Source organism: Epinephelus moara, chromosome 14 (assembly GCF_006386435.1).
Source record: "Epinephelus moara isolate mb chromosome 14, YSFRI_EMoa_1.0, whole genome shotgun sequence".
Taxonomy (NCBI): Eukaryota; Metazoa; Chordata; class Actinopteri; order Perciformes; family Serranidae; genus Epinephelus; species Epinephelus moara.
The window spans coordinates 30599020-30624039 of NC_065519.1; the positions used below are offsets into that span (position 1 = coordinate 30599020).

The 25020-nt window shown below is 43.2% G+C and overlaps 1 protein-coding gene across 1 annotated transcript; it reads left to right on the forward strand.

Annotated features, from left to right (window-relative positions):
• The first annotated feature begins 84 nt into the window (after positions 1-84).
• si:dkey-16j16.4 (uncharacterized) lies at positions 85-23802 on the forward strand. The gene is made up of 5 exons (XM_050062527.1): positions 85-684; positions 9450-9531; positions 9725-10239; positions 16345-16398; positions 22486-23802. The coding sequence occupies exons 1-5, from the start codon at positions 616-618 to the stop codon at positions 22609-22611; spliced, it is 846 nt and encodes a 281-aa protein (XP_049918484.1). The 5' UTR covers positions 85-615; the 3' UTR covers positions 22612-23802.
• The last annotated feature ends 1218 nt before the right edge of the window (positions 23803-25020 follow it).

The following is a 25020-nucleotide window of genomic DNA, read 5'->3' on the forward strand; positions in this document are numbered from 1 at the left end:
CTCAGCCCTCCTCCTCGAGAGACACCGTGACATCACTCAGCGGCACAGCCAATCAGGGGCCAGTACGCTCAAGCTGGCGGAGCACTCCGTGCGTCCGTGCAGCTGGTGTGCATTTGCTTGTGTGTATGTGTGTGAGTGTGCGTGTGTGCGTGTCTGAATGCGAACAAGTTGATATTATTTTGAATTTTTTCCCCCAAACATCTTTGAATTAAGCGCCGGAAGTCAGCCGGGTCTGCGGTGAGTGAAGTGAGGCATCTCCCGGAGCCGCCTGAGGAAAAGATAAGAGACTCTCCGCAACAACGGAGACTCTAATGAACTCGAGAATAACAAGTTTGCTACGTACAGCCTTTGAGAACAAGCCACATCTAACGTTACGCAGTTTAACGAATTTCGGTGTGTCGTGTTTTTTATTTTTTTGTCGACACTAGCTAACTTGGAGCTACAGTGTGCAGCTGCTCGCGCTGTTGTTTTTCTGTGGTTGGCAGTGTGCAGTCCCGTGTGCCTTCTTTTAAGTGTGTAAAGTCACTCATGTTTGCTAATGAAGTTGAAGTAACCGTCACATAAGACACAGTAATAACACAGTAGGGGATAAGCCATAAGCTACTCAGAAGAAAAATGCTAAAGACGCTGACGAAGAAGCTAAGAAGACATTCACTCAATGAGATACATCCCTTCCAACTGAAGGTAAGTTTGAGTTACTCACTACTGCACTGTTGTAATGTTATTTAAATGCATTTGCTGTAGCTGCCAGGACACACTACACTAAAACACACATCACAGTGCAGCTGAAATGAGTTTGTTTGTGAACAGCGTGGCTTTACTTTTGTCTTGTGACTTGCTCATTTGTAGGCCAGATGACTACGCAGCTAAACATAATAACCCCACAGCCTGTAACCTTGCTTGAATGGGGTTAGTGAGTTCATTTACACTCTCTCCCTTTCTCTTTCTCTTGCGCACACACACACACTCACACGCACCAGTGAGACAACAGACTGTGCTGCTTCACTGTGGAAATTACCAGCGTGTGTGTTTTAATATCCAAGCATGTGTTGTTTGGAGGTATTTTCTGCATCTAAGCACCTCAGCCCATTCATTACCATCCACTCTAGAAGGAATTTACTCTTCGTGGCTTACAGGACCGAGCCAGATGTTTACAGGAAGAAACTGGAGATCCACACAGCTACACAAACACATCAGCAAACATGTGGCATGTCAACAAACTCCCACTCACACTCATTGACTCATAAACTGTAGTTCAGCTGTTTGTCATTTGAGAACGTAAATGACTCCACACTCATTTTCCAGACTTCTCTCGTGTGTAAGAGGGGACGTTCTGTCAAACACATTCATACCTGTGAAACTAGTCCTGGTTCTTTGTCGACAAAGAGAAAAGGCTATGGTTTCCAGGTGGAAATAGCTGTGTTTGTGTGGTGGGGAAGAGGGAAAAACATTTCAGTAAAAACCTTATTGTTGTGGGCTATAATTGTCCCGACATCTACATCTTTACCCTCCAATTTTCCACAACAGAATCCATGTAAGTGCTCCGCAATTGTTACTGCCCGCTCAGTTTGCATAATGCCTCTTTTTGGTGAGCAGAGGGGTGAATTGTATCCTGCATGGGTCACTAACTTGCTCCATCCACAACAATATTGTGCGTCAACCAACTGTATCGTCGCACGGCAGCCATTTTGTGCCAAAGTGCTCCAGTTCAAAGGCCTGGCTGAGGATGCAGGGGAAAGTGTGCCATGCCCGTTGTCTGCTTTTGTTTGTGCTTGTTGCTGTGCTCAGTGACAAGGTTCTCTCGGCTAGAAGTGGATAGTGTCGTGGGTAAAGCGAATTGTGAGCAGTAACTAGGCCTGTTGCTCACATCCTAGCCTGGTGCACATTTCTTCAAGCTGAGCCTGCTATTTCTGAAACTGATACTCAAACGATTTACAAGGAATTCCCACTTGAAACAACACTGATTGTCAAATAAGAATATGAAAACACAAAAGATGGTCCAGCACTGTAGCTGACTGTAAGTGAATTTTGGAAAACAGTCTGCCATCGCCAACTAGTAAACTAGTAAACTAGTAAATCACCTTTGAATAAAGGATCATTCTGGTGTATTACAACATGAGTCTTATTTTTTTTTTAGCTGTGCCACCATCATTTCTGTCTGTAACTATAATATTATTCTCACCAAGTTCAATACTGGATCTTGGAACATGGAAGCATAGCTAAAAATAACTCTGAAAGTATGTAAGCTGTGATGGATGTTTACAAGAGACAGCTTGGATTAAAAAAAAACCTTTTGCCTATGTTTTTTCTGCCAAATTTTCTGGCTAACCTGTGGATATGTTTACAGCCTTTCCAACCATCCAACTGCACGTGTTTTTAGCCATATTGAATTCTTAGCAATGTTGTTGCATTCCCAAATCTACGCAATTACTTTGGTGAGTACAAGTTATTATTACTGAAAGGAATGATTGCCAAAGTTACACATATAAGACACAAGTTGTAATTACCTGGAACAGTCCTTTAATTGAGTACTCCAGGGAGTTCGTAATGCAGTTCCACTAGGGTATCGATAATTAATACCTTGTAGACTAAAATAACTCGATACCAAGTAGTATTGAAACTTCTCCCATCAAGCAGTACCTGCAAGCTGATCCCGGGCCGTCTGAACTCCCTGCTGGATCAACAAACTTTCTTTCACTGCCACGTCCAGAGCTGCCCTCCTCCCGGCAATTGGTCTGCCCGGTTAGCACAAGCTTACACAGCAGCAGCGGCAAACATCCTACATGGATCGCACCAAACTCACACTGACACCAAATGGTTCGACTCTTGTCATTTAACCCGTTAATAACTGTAAGATGAAGTTAGTTGTGTGATGCTAAGAGTTAGCTCTGTCACTATGTGGCCGGGCGGACTCTTACACCTGTCCCTGGTGTGGAGCTCACACTCCTGCAGCAGCAGCTGCAACCCACACAGTCAGTAATGTGGTGAAGTCGTGTGCAGTGTATTGACAGAGTTGGCAGTTCAAAGTGCCGAGATGTCATTTCATTCACATTATAGGTATCGAATGCAGTATTCTAATGGTATTGGTATCACTTTTAGGGTACTGGATTAGTAGCAGTATCGTAATTTTTTTAAACAATACCCAGCCCTGCCTTCCAACCACTTCACTCTCTAGTGCAGGTGTTTTGTCATATATCTATTGTGCTACATTTTAACATCATCGGGTTTATTGTCTTAGACTCACAACCATAGAAGTTGTTTTGCAACTGTTTTTACTGGCTGAATAGTGCTTATCATGATGAGTAAAGGCATCTTTATATGTCTTTTCAAAATAAACTGTCAGTGGTTAAAAGGTTCAAATAAACAGGAAATTGAAAGGTGTAGCTCTTTGTATGTTTGCTTATTTGCAGGTTTGCCTAACTTGTGAATATCAGCAAACCATGGTCAGGTTGCATTGTACTTAAGGTGTCTACCCTCAGTCAAACTTAGACTGACCGTCCATGTTCTTATTATAGCTAAATATTGACATCCATTGTTTTGAATAAAGATTAATAGAGCAGAGTTCTTACTCTGGTGAATGCATAGGAGCATTTGTTTTAGCGTAATTATTGTCTATACTGTCATCATAAGTTACTCAGATAATGAGTTTAAAGTCTGCCGCAGTGCTCGTTGTGTGATCGAGGGCTAAATGACCATTTCCGAGTAGTTAAAGAAAAGAGGCTAAAGGTCTCTTAGGCCCTGTTACAGGACCTATCCCAAGAGCTTACACTAATCAAGACTACTTACACTACACTATGGAGAAGATCCACTCGAGTGTGAGGGGAAGTAGAATCAACCATGTCTGACCCTGTGTTGTGTGTTTTTATGAGAGGGGGAATGGAGTGTGACAGTGTCCATGTCAGTGTGGAAGGACAGTGCAGAGCTGATATGTGTGTGAGCTGGGTCTTCTGTGTATGTACGCTGTGACATTGCCATTGATCCAGCTTAGCAAGCTGCTCAGCGATGCAAGGGACTGACAAGGATTTCATTCAACTGTTCTTGACACACAAACACACAACTCTTTGTCTGTCTTTGCATGTATGCACAAAAGCAGTTTTTTATGCTTTATTCATGCAGTCTCACTTTCACTTTGCTTATGCGCCTCAGCTCTCTGAATGATATCAAGTAGTCTGCAATTACTGAAAAAAGATTTTCTATTTATCATTACTAACTTGATGTAAAACTAAGAACTGACTTGACATTTTGTCTCCCTGTGACTTTTTACACATATTTTCTGAAATTGTCTCCAGAATGTTGTGCAAAACAACTCATATCAGAGTTGACAAGCTGCATGCAGGAATTTGCAAATATGTTAAAATTTAAACTGTGTATTGCATTTCATCACTGATAAGCATATCAGTTTCAAAGATTATACACACTTTGGTCAGGTCTCATACGCCAAAATGGAGTTCTTCAGTACTGCAAAACCTTGTGGACAAAGTGAGAGAAAAAGACGGAAAGAGCTGCCAAGCCAGTTTGGTGCAGTTTTTGACATGCAGGCTCTCATGACTGATAGCAGTCCAAATCCTCACCTCAAGCACAGTTTGAATATTTGTCATGCAAAGTAGCAGTGGGGCCAAATTTAGTAGTTGCACAAGCTCATGAGAAACACCACCAGTGATTGACTTGAAGATAATATTTAAATGATGTAATTGCAGACATGTTTTTTGTAAAGCTATTACATAGATAGCATAGAGGGTCATGTAGCTTTTTATGTCATTTTCACACTTGTTTTTATCTTAACACATCTGTGATGCTAATGACTAATAAGCATGTGGGGAAGGGTGTGACTGTGGGTGGTCCTGATGAACATTTGATGTGCTTGTGCGCTTCACGTATACATTATGTACTTTCTCCTTTGCATGAAGTTCCATGTCTTGTAGCATAAACATATAGCTTGTATGCACTTCAACTTCAGAGTACATATGGATCTGTTGCATCATGTTGTGCTTCTGCATAAGTACTGCACATCTTGTGAGGTGCCAGCTTACAACAGTGAGTGTCCTGGAAAAAACTTCTGGAAAGGCAGTATTGATGCTAAGCAGCAGGGATTATAGTATGAGGCAGCCTATCCAGGTTGGAGTGGTGCAATCCAGGCTTAACCACAGTATTATACAGGAGAAGGGAAAAGAATGAACAACTGGAAGCAACAAGAAACATACCTACAACAGGTGATGGTCCTCTAAAGTTTTATAAGTACATTGTCATCAAATGCATAAAGCAGTTTTATATCCAGCTGCAAAACTTGTTTAACGTGATGATAAAATGCTGCGTCAGTATAGCTGCTGACTCTGATATATTATAGGGTTCCTCTGGATCCGTAAAAAAAATCAATTTTCAGAAGTTTTTAAATGCTAAGACATGGGAAGGAGGATTTTATGAATTGTTATTTTCTGACGTGGCATTGTGAAATCTCGAAATAATTGGTAATTTCTGTCTTTTCTAACACTCATATTTTGTTTCTGGCTGGTTATATGGTATGTGATGGTATTACTGTTTGCCCCCCCCCAGCTGGTGAGTTTGCTACTTCCCCCAGGCTCTCTTAGCTTATACAGTTTAGTAAATACACAATAGAAACTCACAAAATGTGAAAGAAAGGTATATTTTTACACCATAAGAATACAACCGTACACATTGTGATATCAAGTTTCTCTCTTTCATTAAAATTTCAACTAGCCTAATTGCCTTGTTAGCTAACTGTAGTCTACTGTTAGTCCATTGTTCCAACCATCACCAGCTCCGGTTTGCTTGAAATAAACCCTAATTCACTGAGTTAGATGTCACCCCTGCTTCGTTCTCTTTGCTGTTGCTGGCCAGCGATTTACAGTCCCGTAACGTTATCCCCATCACCACCAGCTACCTGTTCCACCAGTAGAGACTAGGGATGTTCCTGGGGACTCATTTCCCTGTTGATTAAACAAAAAGTTTAATTATGACTAGTCGACTAGTCTAAAAAGGGAAAACACTCAGAAAACATTAAAACATTTTGCACAATTTATTGTTAAGTATTTGAAATGTTGTCCCAAAAATATTTTGTGCATTAAGAGCCCTTTGAAGTCTTTAATCACAATCTTCAACAATCATGTCGGATTGCTGCTGAAGTACGCAACACTTTGTGTGAATATAGATGCGGTATGAATGTGAACATGATGGCAACTCAGTCAAAAGTTAACCACTAAAATAACATCTAAAATGAATAAATTGCCTCTGAAATATGGGACACATTGAATCTTGGAGATTATCTGACAAAAATGATAGCAATTCATGACAATTCATGTCTGATGGCTCTGTAGCACCCACTAGTGGTGGGCAGCTGCATGACAGTGAAGTGGCCTTGTACATGAATAAAACACTACTTGGTTTAACCGACTAATATTTCTGGTGCCGACTAGCGAGGGGGCAGACGTTTAATTGTTTAGACGGCTAATTGCGGCATCCCCAGTAGAGACTGAAGACTGACCTGGTGGCACATGTTGTGCACTACATACAGTGAGTTTAATTGAAAGAGGAGCACCTCTATTTTTGACGGTTTTTGAAAATCATACTGTCGGGAATTTTAAAAACCTGGTAAACCGCAGGATATAGGCTCTGGTGTACCGCAGAGCCTAATACAAGGCTCAGTGCATTTTATGCAAAAAGTTTCTCAAACTATACACAATGGGAAATAAGGCGGTGGAATCCCATGTGCAGAGTGAGAAACACAAGGTCACCAAGTAAAATCTCGAACAATCAGCAGGTGTTTCCCAGTCTTGTTCTACCCTCATCTCCACCATGAGAAAAAGAAAGTCATGTTGCATGTTACAAAAACAGTTGGGCAAAATTGTCTTAAGAAGTCCTAAGTCTAACTTGCTTTAAGCTGTAGGAACCCTGTATCATATATTTTTTGTATGATCTACTTAACATCATGTTCTGCAGCTGGGATGATGGTGCTACAGTAGAGTTGAATAGTGAAATTTCTTTTGGCAAAGCACTGTCATCCTGCATAACCATGAAGTGAATGTCAGTTAGGCAGTGTGGTATTTGTTGTAGCTAGCTATGCCAACGCAATAACCATATCAGATGTGGTTCACTGGAAAACACACGCCAAGTTTTCTTGCTCTCTCACACACTCAATCACACTTTGTGAAATACAGATGCCATTTGTAACAATTTCCTGAATTCTAATGTCAGATACCTCTGAGAAATCTGATGTTATGACCTCTCCCAAGTTTCCTTGAAAAGCCACGTGTGACTGAGAGTCTAAAACAGTATTGGCAGTGAAAGAAATGCAAATACTTGTTCATGTGCTTAGTCTTTGCGTTACACTCCCAGATGAAATTTGCATAGTTTGAATGTTTTATGGTCTGTTGACACTGACCTGCTTTGCATAAGTAGTACTTTTTCAGATAGTGTACTAGCTGTTCAAGGGGCGGCTGGTGTTACAGTGATCATAGTGTGTCTGTGTGAAGTAAGGAAGTCATTGAAAGTAGAACACTGTTGTGTCCAACACACTGTGTGTGAGTGCGTGTCAGTGTAGGTATTACAACGTATTGTGACAGAGCCTGCAACACATTAAACAGTCTTGTAAAAGTGAGCTACACATGTGCTACATTTCTGTTGTTCTCTGATCCATCAACAACCTCTGAGACGGTCCCTAAGGGCAGAGGAAGGCCAAATCGTTACTGTCAGCTTCTGTTTGCCTCCAGTTGCACAGACAATGATCGCTCTGTGGAGAAACTTCAGACTCACAGGTCAAGAAGCTGCTTACACTGCAGCTTTAAAAAAAGGCAAAATATGTAGGAAAAATGAGTAATCATCCTGATGATCTCACCGAGTGTGAACACAGAATTAGACTAAGCTCATGTCTCCTCTGAATACAATTAAGATGGGAAGTTTATGAACCACCAGCGTCACTTCATTCTTAGTATCCTGCAGCAGTAACTTTTAATAGGATTTCAGCTGTTTCATGGATGCTGCCCAACAATAATTCACTGGAGTGTACGGTGTAGCTGAAGCCCTGAGCCAGCCACTTGCCAAAATACATTTCCTTCCCACAGTTATTCCTCAGTGTAATTTTCCAACGGAGTTCATGAAGTGACGCTGTTTTGCTCGAGACTCCTCAAGAGCCAAGGTTTTTTTGTCTTGTACACTGGCTGTGGAGCTGTTCATTGAGAATCTATCCCACAGCTCATGTACCATTGAAAGGCAAGAAGGCTACACTCAGGCCAAATTCAAATATCTTCAACAACAGTGTCAACACTGTGGTCTTACCCTGGAAAGTCAGGCTATGTGTATGTCCTTACTGTGCTATTTGATACCTTGAAGTTTAGTATTCAGTACTGTGTTGGACCACAAGACTGAATGAGAAGTCTGTTGTGTTTATTATTATTGTTGTTTAGTCTTTATTGGTATACTTTTTCTGATGTGAAAATAAAGAAGCCATGTCATGTCAAATCACAATGTCTTTATCAAACTACATTAATAGGATCCTATGATAATACGCAGTAATTTTGTTGTCATTTGAGGAAACTAAATATCAGAGCTACAGAGGAGTTTCACAGTAATGTGACATTTGAAATGTAAAAAAGTGAGATACAGCTATTTTCTGTAGTCTTCTGATTCGTAGTTCACCAACAGCGAACCATCTGTGAAATTATACATTGGAATTCACACTTATCATGAATTGAATATTGTCTGCCCTTATTGGGCTCTGGCTCCTTTCTCCCTTTCCTCTTTTTGAAGAGCTTCACAGAGAACGGGTGTGTGTGTGTGTGTGTGTGTGTGTGTGTGTATTAGAGAGTAGAAGGGAGGACACTGTATGTTTGTGTGGATGTATGTGTGTAAGCGTATACACACACAAGCACAGATGGCAGCTGCTCAGCGAGGCCTCGGAGTGGTAATTACTGAGTGTGAGGCGCATTACTTAACTCTTAGCGTTGCAGTCTGCAGGGTATCTGTATTGTTGCTTCTGGTGTTGACGAGGAATTGATTTTAAAGAGACAGACTGATTCAGGCTGTGGGAAAAAGAAAATAGCCCTAACTTAACTAAGACAGAACCGTAACTCAATTTGTCCTGCCTTTTGGGACTCAGAGCATCTATACTGTTTGTATTGCAACTGTAAAAATGACCACGCAACAAATAGTTTTGGGTAAAATCAGAAAATTGAAAAATGATTAAGAGCTCCTAATTAGGATTTGGTTCACCACATTTTGGATTTAATCACTGGGATGTTTAAAGCTTTGCTCTTTCATTATTTTGTTGTTTGTCAGATACTGAAATTGAAAATACAGATGATCCAGGGCAAGTTTTGACTTTAAAACTGATTTTTTTTAAATATTCTTTACGAACTTTTGCCAATGTGAAGTTTCAATTTTTGAATGTTACCATATGGCATATTTGACCTACAGTCTAAGGTCAATCCTTTTTGCAGATTTCTTACCATGGCAGTGGAGAGGGAGGGGAGAGTGATGACTCAGAGGGGGAGAACCAGGAGCTTGCACAGATTGACAGAGGTAAGTGCCCTCTGCCAATTAAATGTTTGTTGTAAACAGATTATGATCTTCCTCATCACTTACTGATTTTCACACATAATAATTCGATGTTTTAAGTCAACAGATAACATGGTATTATAGCACATTGCCGTTCTTTTGCAGCCATGTCTCCACCTTCTCCTTTGACATTTCCTGTTTATATCCACTCCTCTAGAGAGACGGAGAAATTGTGCCCTCACTCCCTTGGCCACCAGCCAGCAGCACAACCAGGGTCCCCTCTCTCCAGCCCGGTTACGACGCCTTCGCCTCCTTTTAGATGCCAATCTGGATCGCCATTCTTCAGAGGAAGAGCTGGAACGAATCAGCTGCGGTGACAACAGGAAGTGGGTGTCAGCGCTTCCCCAGCGCCACGGCGATCACCACAGCAGCGCCTCCAGTGATGAGGAGGTGCGGGACCTCTGTGGCTGTGGCTCACCAGCTGCACCTGCCAGGCCGCTGGTTGAGCCGGGTGCTTGCCTGGCCGCTTCCCCCAGCCCTGTACTCTTCAGCTCCAGTCCACCACGTAGCCTCAAACCACCCCCCATGCGCTTTCAGCTGCAGGTGGTGCAGCCAGTGGCACGGCCCATCATTTTGACCCACTTTGACCAGTCAGCACCTTACAGAAAGTATCGGCACAGTTACAGCGGGGAGCAGGGGAGGCCCAGTCTGGATCTGGAGAAAATGCAACAGGTTAGTAGTCAGAGCGATACTAATGACATTTTTTCCTGCACCAACCTCTGCCCAAAATGTCAGCTTTGTGAGATATCTTAGGCAGATAAGACCTTTGCTGAGCACATTTAAGCTATTATGGTCTGCACTATTGCAAAGGGTTAAAGCAAAATCATCACTATGTTGTTTGTTCCATCCAACTCGTTAGACCAGGGGAATAATAAACACTACATTGTGTCATTTCGTCTGAATTGTAGTGAGACAGAAGTATAAAGTAGGATAAAATAGGAATAGTCTAGTAAATTACAAATATAGTACTGAAGTTATTGTACATAATTACCTTTTCACCACTGCAAAATGACCATACAGTTAAGTTCAGGGCATTGAGTAACTGATAATTTATTACCAGCATCATTATTACGCTCATTATGCATTTTCAGAACGGGGAAACTTTTTCACAGTTCCAAGAATCCCCCTTTTTATTGTGACTGCAAGGCAATAACTAGACATGATCATAGTTCTTAGACTGCCAATTTGAGGGTCTTTTTAGCTCCTATTTCAGATAAGTCGTTGCCCAATACAAGAGGAACCAATTAGTGAAGCATATGTATGGTGATCGATCTGGATGTAAGTGTACACGGATTGGTCGAACACGGCCAGTGCAGCAATGGCAACCGAGATATTTAAAAACCTGTTAGCCCTGTAAACAACAGACAACGCAAACCAAAAACAACTGCTAGTTAGGGTTGGGTCGGTTCTCGGTAATACTAATTCGGTTCGGTACTCCGTCTTGGACCGGGGTTTTTTTTTTTTTGAGACCGATCGGACTGCATACTCGGGCGGAATGTAGGTGGAGCGGACTCCGTGGAGGTCCGCCCGGTAAAAGTGGACGTCCGCAAGCCCTGTGCGTGCAAAGCACGACCGCGCGGATTCCGCTCCGCGCACCAGTGTCACACAGTGACTGCTTGGCATGTATTTTTCACATCACGGGGATTTTTCACGGACATTTTTACAGGAAACTACAACGCGGAAGTGCGCTCGACTCCGCTTATAGTACGCCCGAGTCTGTGAGCACCTGTGTCTGCCTCTTCGCCAAGCGCACAGCGAGCAGGAGAGAGAGGGGGGTGGGGGTGGGGCAGGGACTGAGCTAGGGGGTACGAGTGCGCATGCGCCGAGGCCTCTACTGTAGCCTGGGGAGTCGATAATGGCGGACAATTTAGTCTCGAAGAAATCAAAAAATGCGCCACTATGGCAGCACTTTGGCTTTGAGCCAGACGAAGGAGGCAGCCCTTGCTTGCACTGATTGAGTAAGCTGCAAAATTTATTTGTAAGGAATAAAAGAAACAACGTGTTACTGTCACTCTGTTGTCCTATGGTCGTTTTTTATTTTAAATTAGTCAATTGTGCCCCCAAGTGGCGAAAATCCGGTATTACCGACTTGATGCGGTTTTTCACAAAAACTGGACCGTTTTTTTTGTTTGTTTTTTTCTCATACCGACCCAACCCTACTGCTAGTTACAAAAAAGTCATAGAAGTAAGCACATGCAGATGGACCGATAGTGAAGTCCACGTTTATACAGCACTGTCAATACAGCATGATTTTGATTCCTCAAAGTGGAAGTAGTGTTGCTATACCAACTGCTAGCCGGCTTACACTACATCACTTGAGCGTTCCTATTGGCGGTGCAAACACAAAAAAAGCTATTGAAGGTACGGAGTTCTCGGGGGAACTCCCCAGTGGACTGTTCCTGTCAGGAAGTACCCAAAACTGTACGTCCAAAAACACTTATTGTCTCTTAAATCACTGTCAGATTCTTTATCTCAGAGAAGACCTTATTTCTGGATAACCTGGGTGCAAAATAAAGTCACTGCCCACTATGTGTTTTCGTCTGTTACACAATGTGATACACAGCCCGAAAAGGTGGTATGGTGATGTCTCCTTGTTAGTCAAAATAATTTTCTTCTGTAGCAATATGTGTAGTCCACTGAAAATGTTAAAAGTACCCAACAGCAGATGAGGCTAACACTACCCCGCCGAACAACTCGTCAGGCAGAGGATTGGGTCCCAACAAAAACAATGATGTATTACTAAAACTACTAACCGGCTACCCTACACACACATGGCCACACAAATGTGCACGCTCACATGAGCAAACAAAGTCTTCCCTTTCCATAGCCGGACGCGAGCCACCACGGTGGTCTGGCTGGAGAGGGATGAAGGAGAGGGAGGCACGGACGGCAGATGTCCGCCCTCGTTTCTCACAAAGGCTGGCAAGCGAGGGGAAACGATGAAGGGGTGGAGGCAGAAGGAGAGGATTAAATACACAACAGAAAAACGACAGCCACTAATGAGTCATGGAGAAGCTGGTCCACTAATCATTAAAATCCAATAGACTTGTTGGCCCACACAGTGGATGGGAAAGGGTGTGTGCGTGTGTGTATTTGCAGAGAGAGAAACTGCAGGTTTCAGGGGTCCATATGTCCATGGGGTTTTTAGAGGGAAAGAACAGATGATGAGAGACAGCGGGCAGCAATGAGAGGGGTGAAGAGAAAAAAAGAGGAAGAGTGTGTGTGTGTGTATGTGTGTGAGAGGCTGGGGTACGCGTCTATTATCCTGCCTGTCTTTTTGTGTCTGCATGTGTACATCCTCCTGTCTGTGAGTTTGTTGCTGTATCAGTGTGTGTCTGTTGCCACAGTGCGAGTGTGTCTGTATGTGTGAGAGTGTGTGCACACTCAGTCAAGTGGAATGGGAGGTGCTGCAGGGAATACAATAGGGGGCCTACAGAGGTAGCTAGCAGACACAGCTCCAGTCTCCCATTAACCCTTTAGCTGGACAACTTCCAGTCCGAAAGTCTGACTCAACTACTACACCATCACCATGTAATTGCTTTCACATATGCTGCCCTGGAGTTTAAATATAAGAAAGAAAGCTAACTGAGCTGGGTCCACAAAAGGCAATTTGAAGGTGTCAGAACCAGGGGAATTCTGTTATAAGTGTGGAAGGTAGAGGAGCAGAACGCAACTGCTACCTTGGATGGATTGTCTTCTATTAGTTTAATCATATGGGAACTTTAATTATATATAAATTGGTGAAGAAGACTGATAAAGATTAAAGCGTTCTCTGTTTGTTGGGAGAATGTCAGAACAATGGCAAAGTCCAATTGTGGTTCCCTAATTCTTTGGACACTACTGACCTAGGACTGTCTACGACCAGTGATTGGCAAGCAAGGCTACTAGCCTCAGTTCAATCAGCATTGGCTCAACATATTGTCAAACAACAGTTCGTATGATATTGTACAAAAATGCACACTAAGTGGTTCATATGATATCCTATGAAGTGGCGCTCCTTGAATGATGTCATGTACTTGATGTAAAGTTACATACTTAACATAAAGTTACTGTGTTTAGGTTTAGGTAAAGAAACATGGTGAAGACGTACCTTAAAATGATTCAAAGTTCACATGGTACCGAACACCAGTCTTCTGGGAAAAGTCCCAGGTGAAGGACCTTTGTTTTCTGACTCATCCACCGCCCCAACCCGCTAACTTTCAGGACTGCTTCCTTGTTTATTCTTTACTCCCGTCACTGCATTGGCTGTGTGAATGCAGCCTTTCCGAATACATGGATCATACACAAATTACTGGCTTGTAATTAAGTATAATATATACAATTTTGACAATGCATGAGGACAGCCTGATAGACTTGAGTGTTAGTCATACACATAAATTCTATTAAAGAAGTGGACGTAGCCTCCAGGTCTGAAAAGTGGTTGCAAAAACAATTTGATTGTACAGAAGCCTATGTGAAAAGGACCCTACTTCTCACTTGATTTATTATCTCAGTAAACATTTCCTAATGAGTTTATGGTCTTAATCACTAGTTCAAGTCTTCTTCAATACAGCATGATATTCATTTAGCAAATTATGGTCCAATTTAGAGTAAAACACATGATAAAGCAGGGTATAATTTAGGGTGTGTCTAGCTACCTTGTGATTGACAAGTTGCTACCATGGTGTCCTGTCAATCAGCACAGAGGGTTAGCAGTGTGTATTTTCCACAGCTCCACCCTCTCATCTAAATATGGTCTCTTGTTGCTCCAGTAAACCAAGATGGCGGCAGCCAAAATGCCAAACTCAAGGCTTGAGAACATTGAAACCAATGTGTGACATCACAGTGGCTACGACTGCTTCTTTTATGTCGTTTATGGTCATGCATTTATTTATCTAATACATTTCTTAAAGGCAGGGTTAAAAGTTCAGCAGCCTGTTTCCTTTAGTCTCTGATAATCCCTCATGCCTGCTAATCCATGTCCAGTTGCTCAGATGTGGCAGTGCCCTTGTTTCGTAGCCTGGTGAAAGAGCAACAGTGTGTGTGGCACATGCTGAGCATTGAGAAATATATCAGACCTCTGCATACAAATGGTGAAACTCTAAAAAATGTCATAAAAATATACACTACTGGCTCAAAGGATCATAGCTCGCTGTTGCCAGTTTGCTAGTTTACCTTACTTTCAGCCATTTCCCAAGCATAACATTGTTTTTTAAAATACCCATAGGTTTCTGTTCATTTTGTTACAGTATGAAAATCAGCAGGCTTACATGTAAGACTTTTATGTGACGGGTAATCTCTCATATTGACTATCATGCTCAGTTTTATGTTTGTTGTTCCATGTTTATAAAATAAGATTACAGTTGTGAAGTAATGCATTTAGAAGTGCAGATGATAAAACAGTATTGTGAGATGACTGTAAATATTGAGACATAAACAAGGGTTATATTGTGGCTTTCAACAGGGATAAGGCAAGTCAAAACAACTTCATTTGTACAGCAGGCTTCATACACGGCAAGGTAATTTAGATTCTTTACATAAATCATTAAAATGATAACAGAATAAATGAGACATGTCTAACCATCACACACAAAGGCGAAGTCTTTGAAGTCAATGCCCCCAAAACAGTCATGATGATAACTTACTCTTTGTGTTTTTCATCAATAACCCCAATACTCACCCAAAACAGTTTGCTAGTTGGCAAGTCACGACCTGCTGGCCATGTGTGTGTTTGTGTGTGTAGTTGAAGAGGAGGGTGGTGCGGGGCAGGGGTGGACAGAATGATTCTGTTGCAGTCAGAGTGGTGGATAAGTAGGATGAAAAGAGAGAAGGACAAAATTATCCATCATGATTATTTAGATATTCGGTGAGAAAGTAGGCTGAAGGTTGAAGTTTTATAGTAAATTAGCTCAAATAAAACAAAAAAAACAGAGTTATGGTCCTTTTTAAATGATCACTCTTTTGAATGGACAATACAGAAACTTAATCACATACAGTGACTAAAAATATAAATTAAACTTTTGAGAGGCTGAATTAAATGCAAAGTACACATTTCCGGTTTTTATTCTCATCCAAGCAGCTTGCCCCCTCATGGACTGTAGTCCCATTGATTTATAAAAAAAAAAAGATAAGAGCTGGCAGGAGGTGAGCATGAGGGCAAGTGCACACCAGCTCTCTCCCACATCACAACAGCAGGAGTCTTGTGTTTCCATTCTTTCCTGTGCTCCCTTCCCCCTTAGAAGCTACCTCCCCGACTCGAGACAATTCGATGATTGTGTGGTCCCTCCACCCCCACTGTTTTCTTTTTTTTTTTTTTTGAGAATAGTGGAGCTGCGTGGACATGGAGGGGAGTGGGAGACAGGATATTGCATAAGCTTCATTGACAGACTGTTTAGTTTAGTGAGACAGCTGGATTTGCCTCACTTCCGTGATCATCCTGATTTAGTGTTAATTGAGCGCCAGTACACGGTTCTTGTCACGTCAGATGTTTTGTTACTCGTTGGCATTTGTTTTTATTCTTACGCTCTGTAAGGTGACCTTGGGTGTTTTGAGAGGCGCCTTTTAAATACAGTGTATCATTATTATTGATGTAAAGATCAGCTTTATCCAAACAGATGTGCTAAAGTTACTTTTTTGGGGTTCACAGTACTTTATAGAATTGGGCAATCCAAAGTGTGCAGGTTTTACACTGTGTCTGGATTGTCATGGATGTACATAAAAGCTGCTGCAGAAGTTTTTTAAAACTTGAGAACTGTATGTTTTCTCATGGCTGTCATTGTGCATTCTTTTTCTCCACAGAAAATGCTGCTGAAAAAGAACTGTGGAGGGAAAACGCGGACTATAAAGATTCGGGTGAGTTCATTTTTATTTAGCTTTGTTTCCCACAGTACATTACCAGAATCCAATTGAACTATTTTGTCGTGATGAATGCAAAAATTATTGTGTGTTTAAAGCCATGTTGTTGATGGCTGTCATAAAGATAAGTTGCCCATACAAGTGGTATTAATTTGAATGTACACACACACACTTGCACACACAGCCTTCCCTTTTATGCAGACCCATAATAGGCAGTCCAGATCAGGGTGTCCATTACAGCAGCGATAAGGTTGCAAGGTTGCTCGGCCCCCGTGAACAGCCCAGCCTGTCTTGTCGCCAGCACCTTGATGTCCATCCAACTGCATACTGGGACAGCATCTGGCAACAGCGTTTGTTCCCATGCCCCTGCTAGCAACAGAGCCATGCCTGAGACGTTCGAAAATCTGATAGCACTGTCAGATTACTTTTGCAAACAGCACCCAGCTTAACACTGTTTGCCACAGTGATACCTAGGACAAAGAACCAAGGAGAAATTCCAGGTTTGTTTGATCTCTTGATCTCAACAACGTTTAATAGCCAAGCTTTCCACTTGTCCCATTAGCGGTCTTAGAAGTGCACATTCACGCGCCTAAATAGCTTCGTCAACATAAAGGTATTTTACCAAGATTGTGTCCGGACTGATCTTCCTGTAAAGTGGTTCTCCAAACACAACCTCCAGTAATCATGCACCAACTTAGCACTGCAACTGCGTATGGGTTGATTTTGTTTGTAGTGGGTAAGGGAAGCATGTTGGAGAGTCGACTGGAACAAGCCTGGGCATCTTGGCACAGAGCAGGGTACTCCAGAAGGATGCACAGTGTGGTGAGAAAAGTGACGTTATTATCACGTTGTGTGGGTTAGTGTCAATGGAACCTTATCACACACTTGTTTATGTACACGCGCGCTCACTCACACACACACCAACTGTAACAGCATCGAGGTTGCTCCGATCCTCCATATTGAAGTATGGATGAGCAGTACAGAAATGTAAAAAAAAAAAAGATCTTCGAGAGTGTTTGAGGAAAAACAAGCGAGTGTCGTTGAGAGATGGAGCTGAGGAGGAGGAAGAGGAGGTGGAGTGTTGTCGGTTCCCTTGTGGTGTATTTCCAGGGATGAAGTCATTTTCCATTTATAGCCTGGCCGGCTGCTATCTGTTTAGCTCCACTGATACATAGAGATATTGCTCATTATCCTCTGTTCTCGCTGGTGTAGTTGGTAGTGTTGTTTTCCCTGTCAGTGACGTCTGTGGGCATTGGGTATGTTCCAGTTCATAGATTTTTCTTGAAGTGAGTACACAGTGGGTCTTTGGATTGATGAGCCATTTGGAGGCTTCTGTTGACTCTCTCTACCCTTTGTGCCACTGCGCACAGTGATCCACCCCATCCTCTCTATCTCTCCTCTGCTGCGTTCTCTCCTGTACCTCTCTCCTTCTCTGTCTCTTCCCCTCTTTTATCTGTCGGCCCTGTGTTTCCTGGCCAGGGTCCAGAAGAGACACTGGATGGGGCCCCGGCTTTGAGACTGGATTCAAGCACTCAAGCATGGGAGTTGTTACAGGAGTCGAGGAGGTCAATGGTCGTGGTTATGTGTGTGTGTGTATTTTAAGAGTGGGGTTCATGTGGAAGCAGTAGGAAAACACAGCTTTGGCTGCTGCTGCTGCTGCTGAGGCCTTCCCCCTCTAGGGGTTGGAGGTGAATAGGAGAGTGAGGTGATGAGAGCTTCCCAGCCTGCAGCAGGCAAGAGTGATGGCGTCTGATTTCAGCCACCGTAAAGAATGGGCGGAGAGGAAGGCGAAGATTGATTGAGGTGAGGGAAATGGTGCAGAGAGTGGAGGGGAAAACTAAATTGAAGGAAAATGTGCTGCATACCCCCTTTGATTTTTGATTGAGGTAAACTACAGGGCTTGGATGTGATGGAAAGGCATTTTGGTCTTTGCATGAGGACAAACAGATGTTTCAGGAATAGTCTGACATTTTGAGAAATACACATCTTTGTTTTCTTGCAGAGAGTTGGATGAGAAGATAAATACAACTGTCATATTGGTATGTTGTATGTAAAAGTAATCCATATGAGCAAACGCGTAAGACATCAGACCGTTCTGAATACTGTGTTTCCATCAGTTTTTCTACTTTGACCACAAGTTGACATCAGCGCGTGATGGATTCCTTTCTATGATCATCTGCTTCAGGCACGTTACTGGAAGTGTTTAGATGGTGTAGCCTACGCTGGTACATGTTGTTACATGTTAACATCAGGCAAACCTGTTATCTTGGTTGTTGATGTTTAATTTCTCCCTGGTTTTGGATCAGATTTGGGTTTAGAAGCTTTTGTTGGTGATTCTTCACAGTAGAAAGTGCTGCTGTTCTTTATTACATCCAATCCCCGGCTGATATGACGGTACAGGGATGCCGAGATGCTGAAGACTTAGAATGGCTGACCAATCAGAGCACACCAGGATTTTTCGGGAGGGGGGCTCATAGTGAGGGATGCGCAAACATAGCATCTCAGATAGAGGGTGAATACAGGTGTTCCAGTGAGAGGAAAATGAAGTGAGGCTGTGACCTTTCCCAGCCTAGCAGACATATTTTGTTCACAGTAGAGATGATGAGAGGCTGCCCAACTTTTCACCAAAGCTTCCTGCCACAGCACATCCACACTGACCCTCCTCACCACAAATATAAGACACCATAGCCCAGCTGGCAACCAGCTTCAACACCTTATGCCAACTTCAGCTGCGACAGATGACGTTGATATTTTGTTGGTTTTAAGTTTATTATTAAATAAGACAAATACAATGCCTTCCAAACGTCTAATGCTAACGCCACCTTCATGTAGAATAACAGAAGAACAAAACCATAATCATAATGATTATGTTTACACAATGTGAAATTCTAACAGCATTAGACATTTAAAATTTCCTCAACCAATTTTCATTCCAGCCAAAATTGAATGTCTGTGGGATGCAGGATTCCAAAGTCTTTCTGACATCATATTGACGTCCGGTGCCAGCTGGGAGGTCACTTATTAAATATTACAGCAAAGCATCAATGAACTTCGGTAGCTGGAACACTCCTCAGCCTACCCGGTAAGGTCTACGCCAGGGTGCTGGAGAAGAGGGTCCGGTCGAAAGTTGAACCTCGGATTGAGGAGGAGCAATGTGGTTTTCATCCCGGACGCGGAACCGTGGACCAGCTCTTTACCCTCGCCAGGGTGCTGGAGGGGGCATGGGAGTTCGCCCAACCAGTCCACATGTGTTTTGTGGATTTGGAGAAGGCTTACAACCGTGTCCCCAGGGGCATCCTGTGGGGGGTGCTCCGGGAGTATGGGGTTGGTGGCCCTCTGCTAAGGGCCATCCAGTCCCTGTACCGAAGGAGCATGAGTCTGGTTCGCGTGGCTGGCAGTAAGTCGGACCTGTTCCCGGTGAGGGTTGGACTCCGCCAGGGCTGCCCTTTGTCACCGGTTCTGTTCATAACTTTCATGGACAGAATTTCTAGGCGCAGCCGAGTGGTGGAGGGTGTCAGGTTTGGTGACAGGAGGATCTCGTCCCTGCTCTTTGCAGATGACGTGGTCCTCCTAGCTCCATCGAACAGTGACCTCCAACTCTCGCTGGGACGGTTCGCAGCTGAGTGTGAAGCGGCTGGGATGAGAATCAACACCTCCAAATCTGAGGCCATGGTCCTCAGCTGGAAAAGGGTGGATTGCCCACTCCAGGTCGGGGGGGAGGTCCTGCCTCAGGCAGAGGAGTTTAAGTATCTCGGGATCTTGTTCACGAGTGGGGGTAGGATGGAGCGGGAGATTGACAGGCGGATTGGGGCGGCGTCAGCAGTGATGCGGGCGCTTAACCGGTCCGTTGTGGTGGAAAGGGAGCTTAGCCAGAAAGCAAAGCTCTCGATTTACCGGTTCCAACCCTCACCTATGGTCACGAGCTCTGGGTAGTGACCGAAAGAATGAGATTGCGAATACAAGCGGCCGAAATGAGTTTTCCTCCGCAGGGTGGCTGGGCTCAGCCTTAGGGATAGGGTGAGGAGCTGAGACATCCGGGAGGGACTCGGAGTAGAACCGCTGCTCCTCCACATCGAGAGGAGCCAGTTGAGGTGGTTCGGGCATCTGGTAAGGATGCCTCCCGGACGCCTCCCTTGGGAGGCGTTTCGGGCATGTCCAACCGGGAGGAGATCTCGGGGCCGCCCCAGAACACGCTGGAGGGATTACATCGCCCGGCTGGCCTGGGAACGCCTCGGGGTTCCCTCGGAAGAGCTGATGGAGGTGGCTGGGGAGAAGACTGTCTGGGCTTCTTTGCTGAGGCTGCTGCCCCCGCGACCCGGACCCGGATAAGCAGAGGACGACGAGTATGACGAGTACGAGTATGACGAGTACGAGTACGAGTACGAGCATCAATGAAAACATCTGTTGAAGGGTCTGGATCAGACTCTGTACAGACAGTCACACAATATTTTAAGGACTCTCACTGGGATCAGGAGCACCAAACACGATCAGGATGATCAGAACATTCCTACTTTTGACTGAGCCATTTGACTTGTGTTAAAATATAAAAGTAATGCACACCAAGACTTAAAGTAAGGTGTTGATCACTGGCGGTAGACTTGATTTTAGAAGACATGTATCACACACTGGCTCCATATGTAATTCTTGTATTTTGATGATAACATTTTGGCCTTTGGGCCTTCTTCTGTTTATTGTTGACCTTGAAGAAGACCCAAAGCCTGATCCATCTTCAAACAAAAATGTTAATAACAATACCTCACACAGGGGCTCTAGTTCAGGGCCACCCTGACCCCTTGGGCCCTGGGGCCAGTGCACATACAGTTCTACATCCATGTAATAAACTGAACTATTTCTTTGACAGAGGGCCGATAACACAATGTGGAAATGTTTTAGATGTGCAGATTGGGACCTGAATTAATAATCAACAGGACAAACTGCTGGTGTTTTAACTCGGCTTTCTAACTCCTGCGTTTGATGTCTGGACAAAAGCAGGGCCTCGCATTTTTGGGATCTGTACTTTGTCTGACCCTTCTGGGCCCTAAATGTCCGTCACACTGCAGATGTGACCACAGGACAGCTCTGTGGGGATTGCTAACGTGGATAGGGAGCCATCCTGATGTACGACTCTCCCCCACAGTTGGACTGACTTGCAGCTACCATATGGTGAACATCTTAGCGCAGTTCCCATCTATCAAGTTTACTGTGGCTTGTTCTTGGGCTCGGATTTGTTTTTCCGCCTCTCACTTTTCTGCCTGTTAATATAAACATTGGTGGATAAAACAGCTCTGAGTGGTAGTGGGAATTGTTGCTGTGTTACTGTGGCTCAGTTGTTAGTACTGAATCCCTTAAGATGTTGGCTGAAGTCATAGCAACACCTGTAGCCTGGCATGCGCTGTTAATGGGGCCTTATTTCATATGCATTGATGTCACTGGGTACTTTTCCAGTAGCAGTGGGCATCTGAATGGAATCAGCCAGTTATAGGGATGCATCTGTGTCTAATGGCTGACAATGAGAATATACAGCTATCCATATAAACACACTCAGTTTTTTTCCATAGGCTCAGCTCCTGATGACAGTGAATCTGTCTCAAGGTCCTAATCTTTCTCAGTCCACCTTCTCACAAACTTGCCCCCTCTCCCTACGCAAGCAGGCTGTGGAGAAAGTGCTGCCTCACTGCCAAATCCAACAAAGTCATTTCCTGTCGTTTCCTGTAGAGAGGAAAATGACCAGGGCTAATTTTAGACAGAGGACTTGTAGAGCCACAAGAAGCGAGGTTCTGCTCGGAGGGGGGGTGTCTCCGTGAGTGGAAAAGCATTTATGTCACTGATCCTGCAGTGTGAATGAGGAAAAAAAATGTGTGTGAAAATGTTCTAAGGAGGTGCAGTCATCTTCCCATCACTGCTAGTTTGGTTTTCAGCCACTTTTCTCACAGTCTCAACACAGCCACATTTATGCCACAGAAAGAGAAACTAACTGACCAGCAATACCATAATTTAAGTATGGCAGGTAATCCATGCCACTTCCTAACACCTATACCTCTGACAGTCTGTTACTCACCATGACCACTCTCTCTCTGTCCTTAGAATCTGACAGGCAGCCGTCCCCCGCCCAGGTACACCTACGATCCCTCCATCTTCGCCTTCCGCTCCTTGAGTACAGTGCCCCCCTGCAGCCCACTGACCCCGTCGGAGGATCCTCCCTGCTCCTAAGGAAACTCACCCACTGCCAGATAATCCCCCCCCCCCTCTCCTCTCTTCATTCCCAGACGGCTGCTTTTTTTGTGGCTTCTGCAGAGAGACCAAGGAGCGACTGTTATGAAACTGACCGCTAGAAAGACGTTTGTTTGATGGTCAAACTATTGCACACTCAGGTAATCCCACCCTGTATCTTTAAGCTGTCACTTTGATCCTTGCTCTCCACATGAAACCAACCAAGAACATTTGGAGAATGAAATGGCCTAAACACAACATTTCTAAAGGATACTTCAGGTATTGCATATGTATAGCTGTCTCTGAAAAGATCCTGTGATTGGAGGAAGAATGGCCGAGAAGCAAACATGGACCAGAGGTGGTACAAAGGGACAAGGCCGACCGTTGTGAAACCTGAATTTAGTTCTGGGTTGGATCAATATTCAAGGGAAATAATGCATGTAAGACAATCGAATGGTTCCAAGGTTTCTTCCTTTGATGTGATTACTGGACATCTTGTAAGGTTCTTGGTAACTTTATATACTAAACATGGCAAGGTGAGTCATTTGATATCTTGTTATTGTTGAGATAAACATAGACAGTGATCACATTCGTCCGTCTGAAAATACTACTTCTTTGGATGTGTTATTGAATATGCAGGTCGTGACAAGCTATAACAAACATGTATGACATGTACATAGTTGAATAGTCGACCTGTGACCTTTGACGATGTACATTTCTTAATGAATTTGTCACTTTTAGTCCAGGTCAGAGTTAAGTACTTGTATCCTCTTTCCTTGCATGAATTCCACTGTTTTTGCAGAAAGAGAGGTATGTGGAAATAAGAAAGTATGAGAATAGTTTGCTGCACATTTGGCAAGTGTAATTGGTGCTGTGTTATGCATAGCCTACTTGTAGTGTGCCATTTTTTTTTTTCCAATATTGTACCTCATTACTTTCTAGGTAGAAGAGGACCACTGGTGTGTCGAAGAAATCCCAGTGTTTTCTAAAGATCTCTTAATGCCTTGAAATCACATTCCTGTTGTGTTGAATGAAACTTGAGGTAGTTCTCGGCTCCTGAAACGATCAACTGATTGAACACAATGTCACCACTGTAACTAAGACTTCGCCGAAGTGAATGTAACATTGTGACATGTTTTCGTCCATTGTTGCACAAAATGAATCAATAAATGCCCTGTGGCCTCTTGTTAAGGAGGAGATTTTTATTTTTATAATGTGACAGAGGGGAAACCCCAACAACTGTGTGGACCCAGAGAATGTGACTGACATCATGCCTCATCACCATCATCCAAATACCTTTTGGATGTGTTTCTCCTACAGACAGTTTCTGTTGGTTTTCTCTTAATTTTTTTTCCTTTTACACATCTGTATGCCACAAGATACTTCACTCCACCTAAGTATTTATTTATGTCGCTTGCCTTTTACTGAAGTGACTGTAAGGCAGTATTTCTCAATTGGGGGTAAGGGTACTTTGGAGTACTGTAAGGGGTACTTGACAATTCTTTATAATAAAAGGGGTAACTTTAGTATTTTCTCTTGTTTTTTCTGTTTAAGTAACAAACAGGATTAACAATTTTTGAAATTGGTCCAGTATTGAATGAACACTCTGCAGCCAGCAGTGGCGAAACCGGCTGCAGTGAACCATGCGGAACTGCCGTATGGTTCACTGCAGCCAATTTACATTTACTAAAGGGCTTGTTTTTGCCACTGACAAGCTCAATTTGTTACTCTGACATTGTCTGACATTGTTTGGAAATGATCCCTACATAGAAAGATCATTTTGTTAAAGCGTGAGATCCTTTTTGTTTAACCAGAAACACACCAGACTCCATTTAAATAAACAGTAATTTTAGCGTGTATAAAGCCAGCATTTCAAATCGAACTGGGTGCATAAATGATTCATTTAAATCAAGCGAGAGTTGGTGATCGTCGGAACAGTAGAAAGACAAACCAAGTCAAATTTGGCAAGTTGTTTTTCTTGTTTTTGTTGATTTTGAATGAAGAGTGTTATGTTGATAAAATTACTGTTTATTTAAATGTAGTCTGGTGGGTTTGGCAATAACAAATTCAGGGCTCCTTCTGCTGCTTTAAAAAGGATCTTACTCTTTAACAAAGAGGTCGACCTTGACAGGGATCCTTGCCATGATATTGTCAGACACTTCTAATAACAATCTGAGCCTGTCAGTGGCAAAAACAAACTCTTTTAGTTGACTTAAGTTGATGGTGCTCAATTGCCCACAGGCATTACACTGCAGCATGTTTCACTGCTGCTCATTACCGGACCAATTTCAAAAAATTTTGTTCCGATTAGTCACTAAGACACAAAAACATGGGAAAATTGGGTCCAAGTTGGACAATACTAAGTCAATCAATCAATCAATCAATCAATTTTATTCATAAAGCCCAATA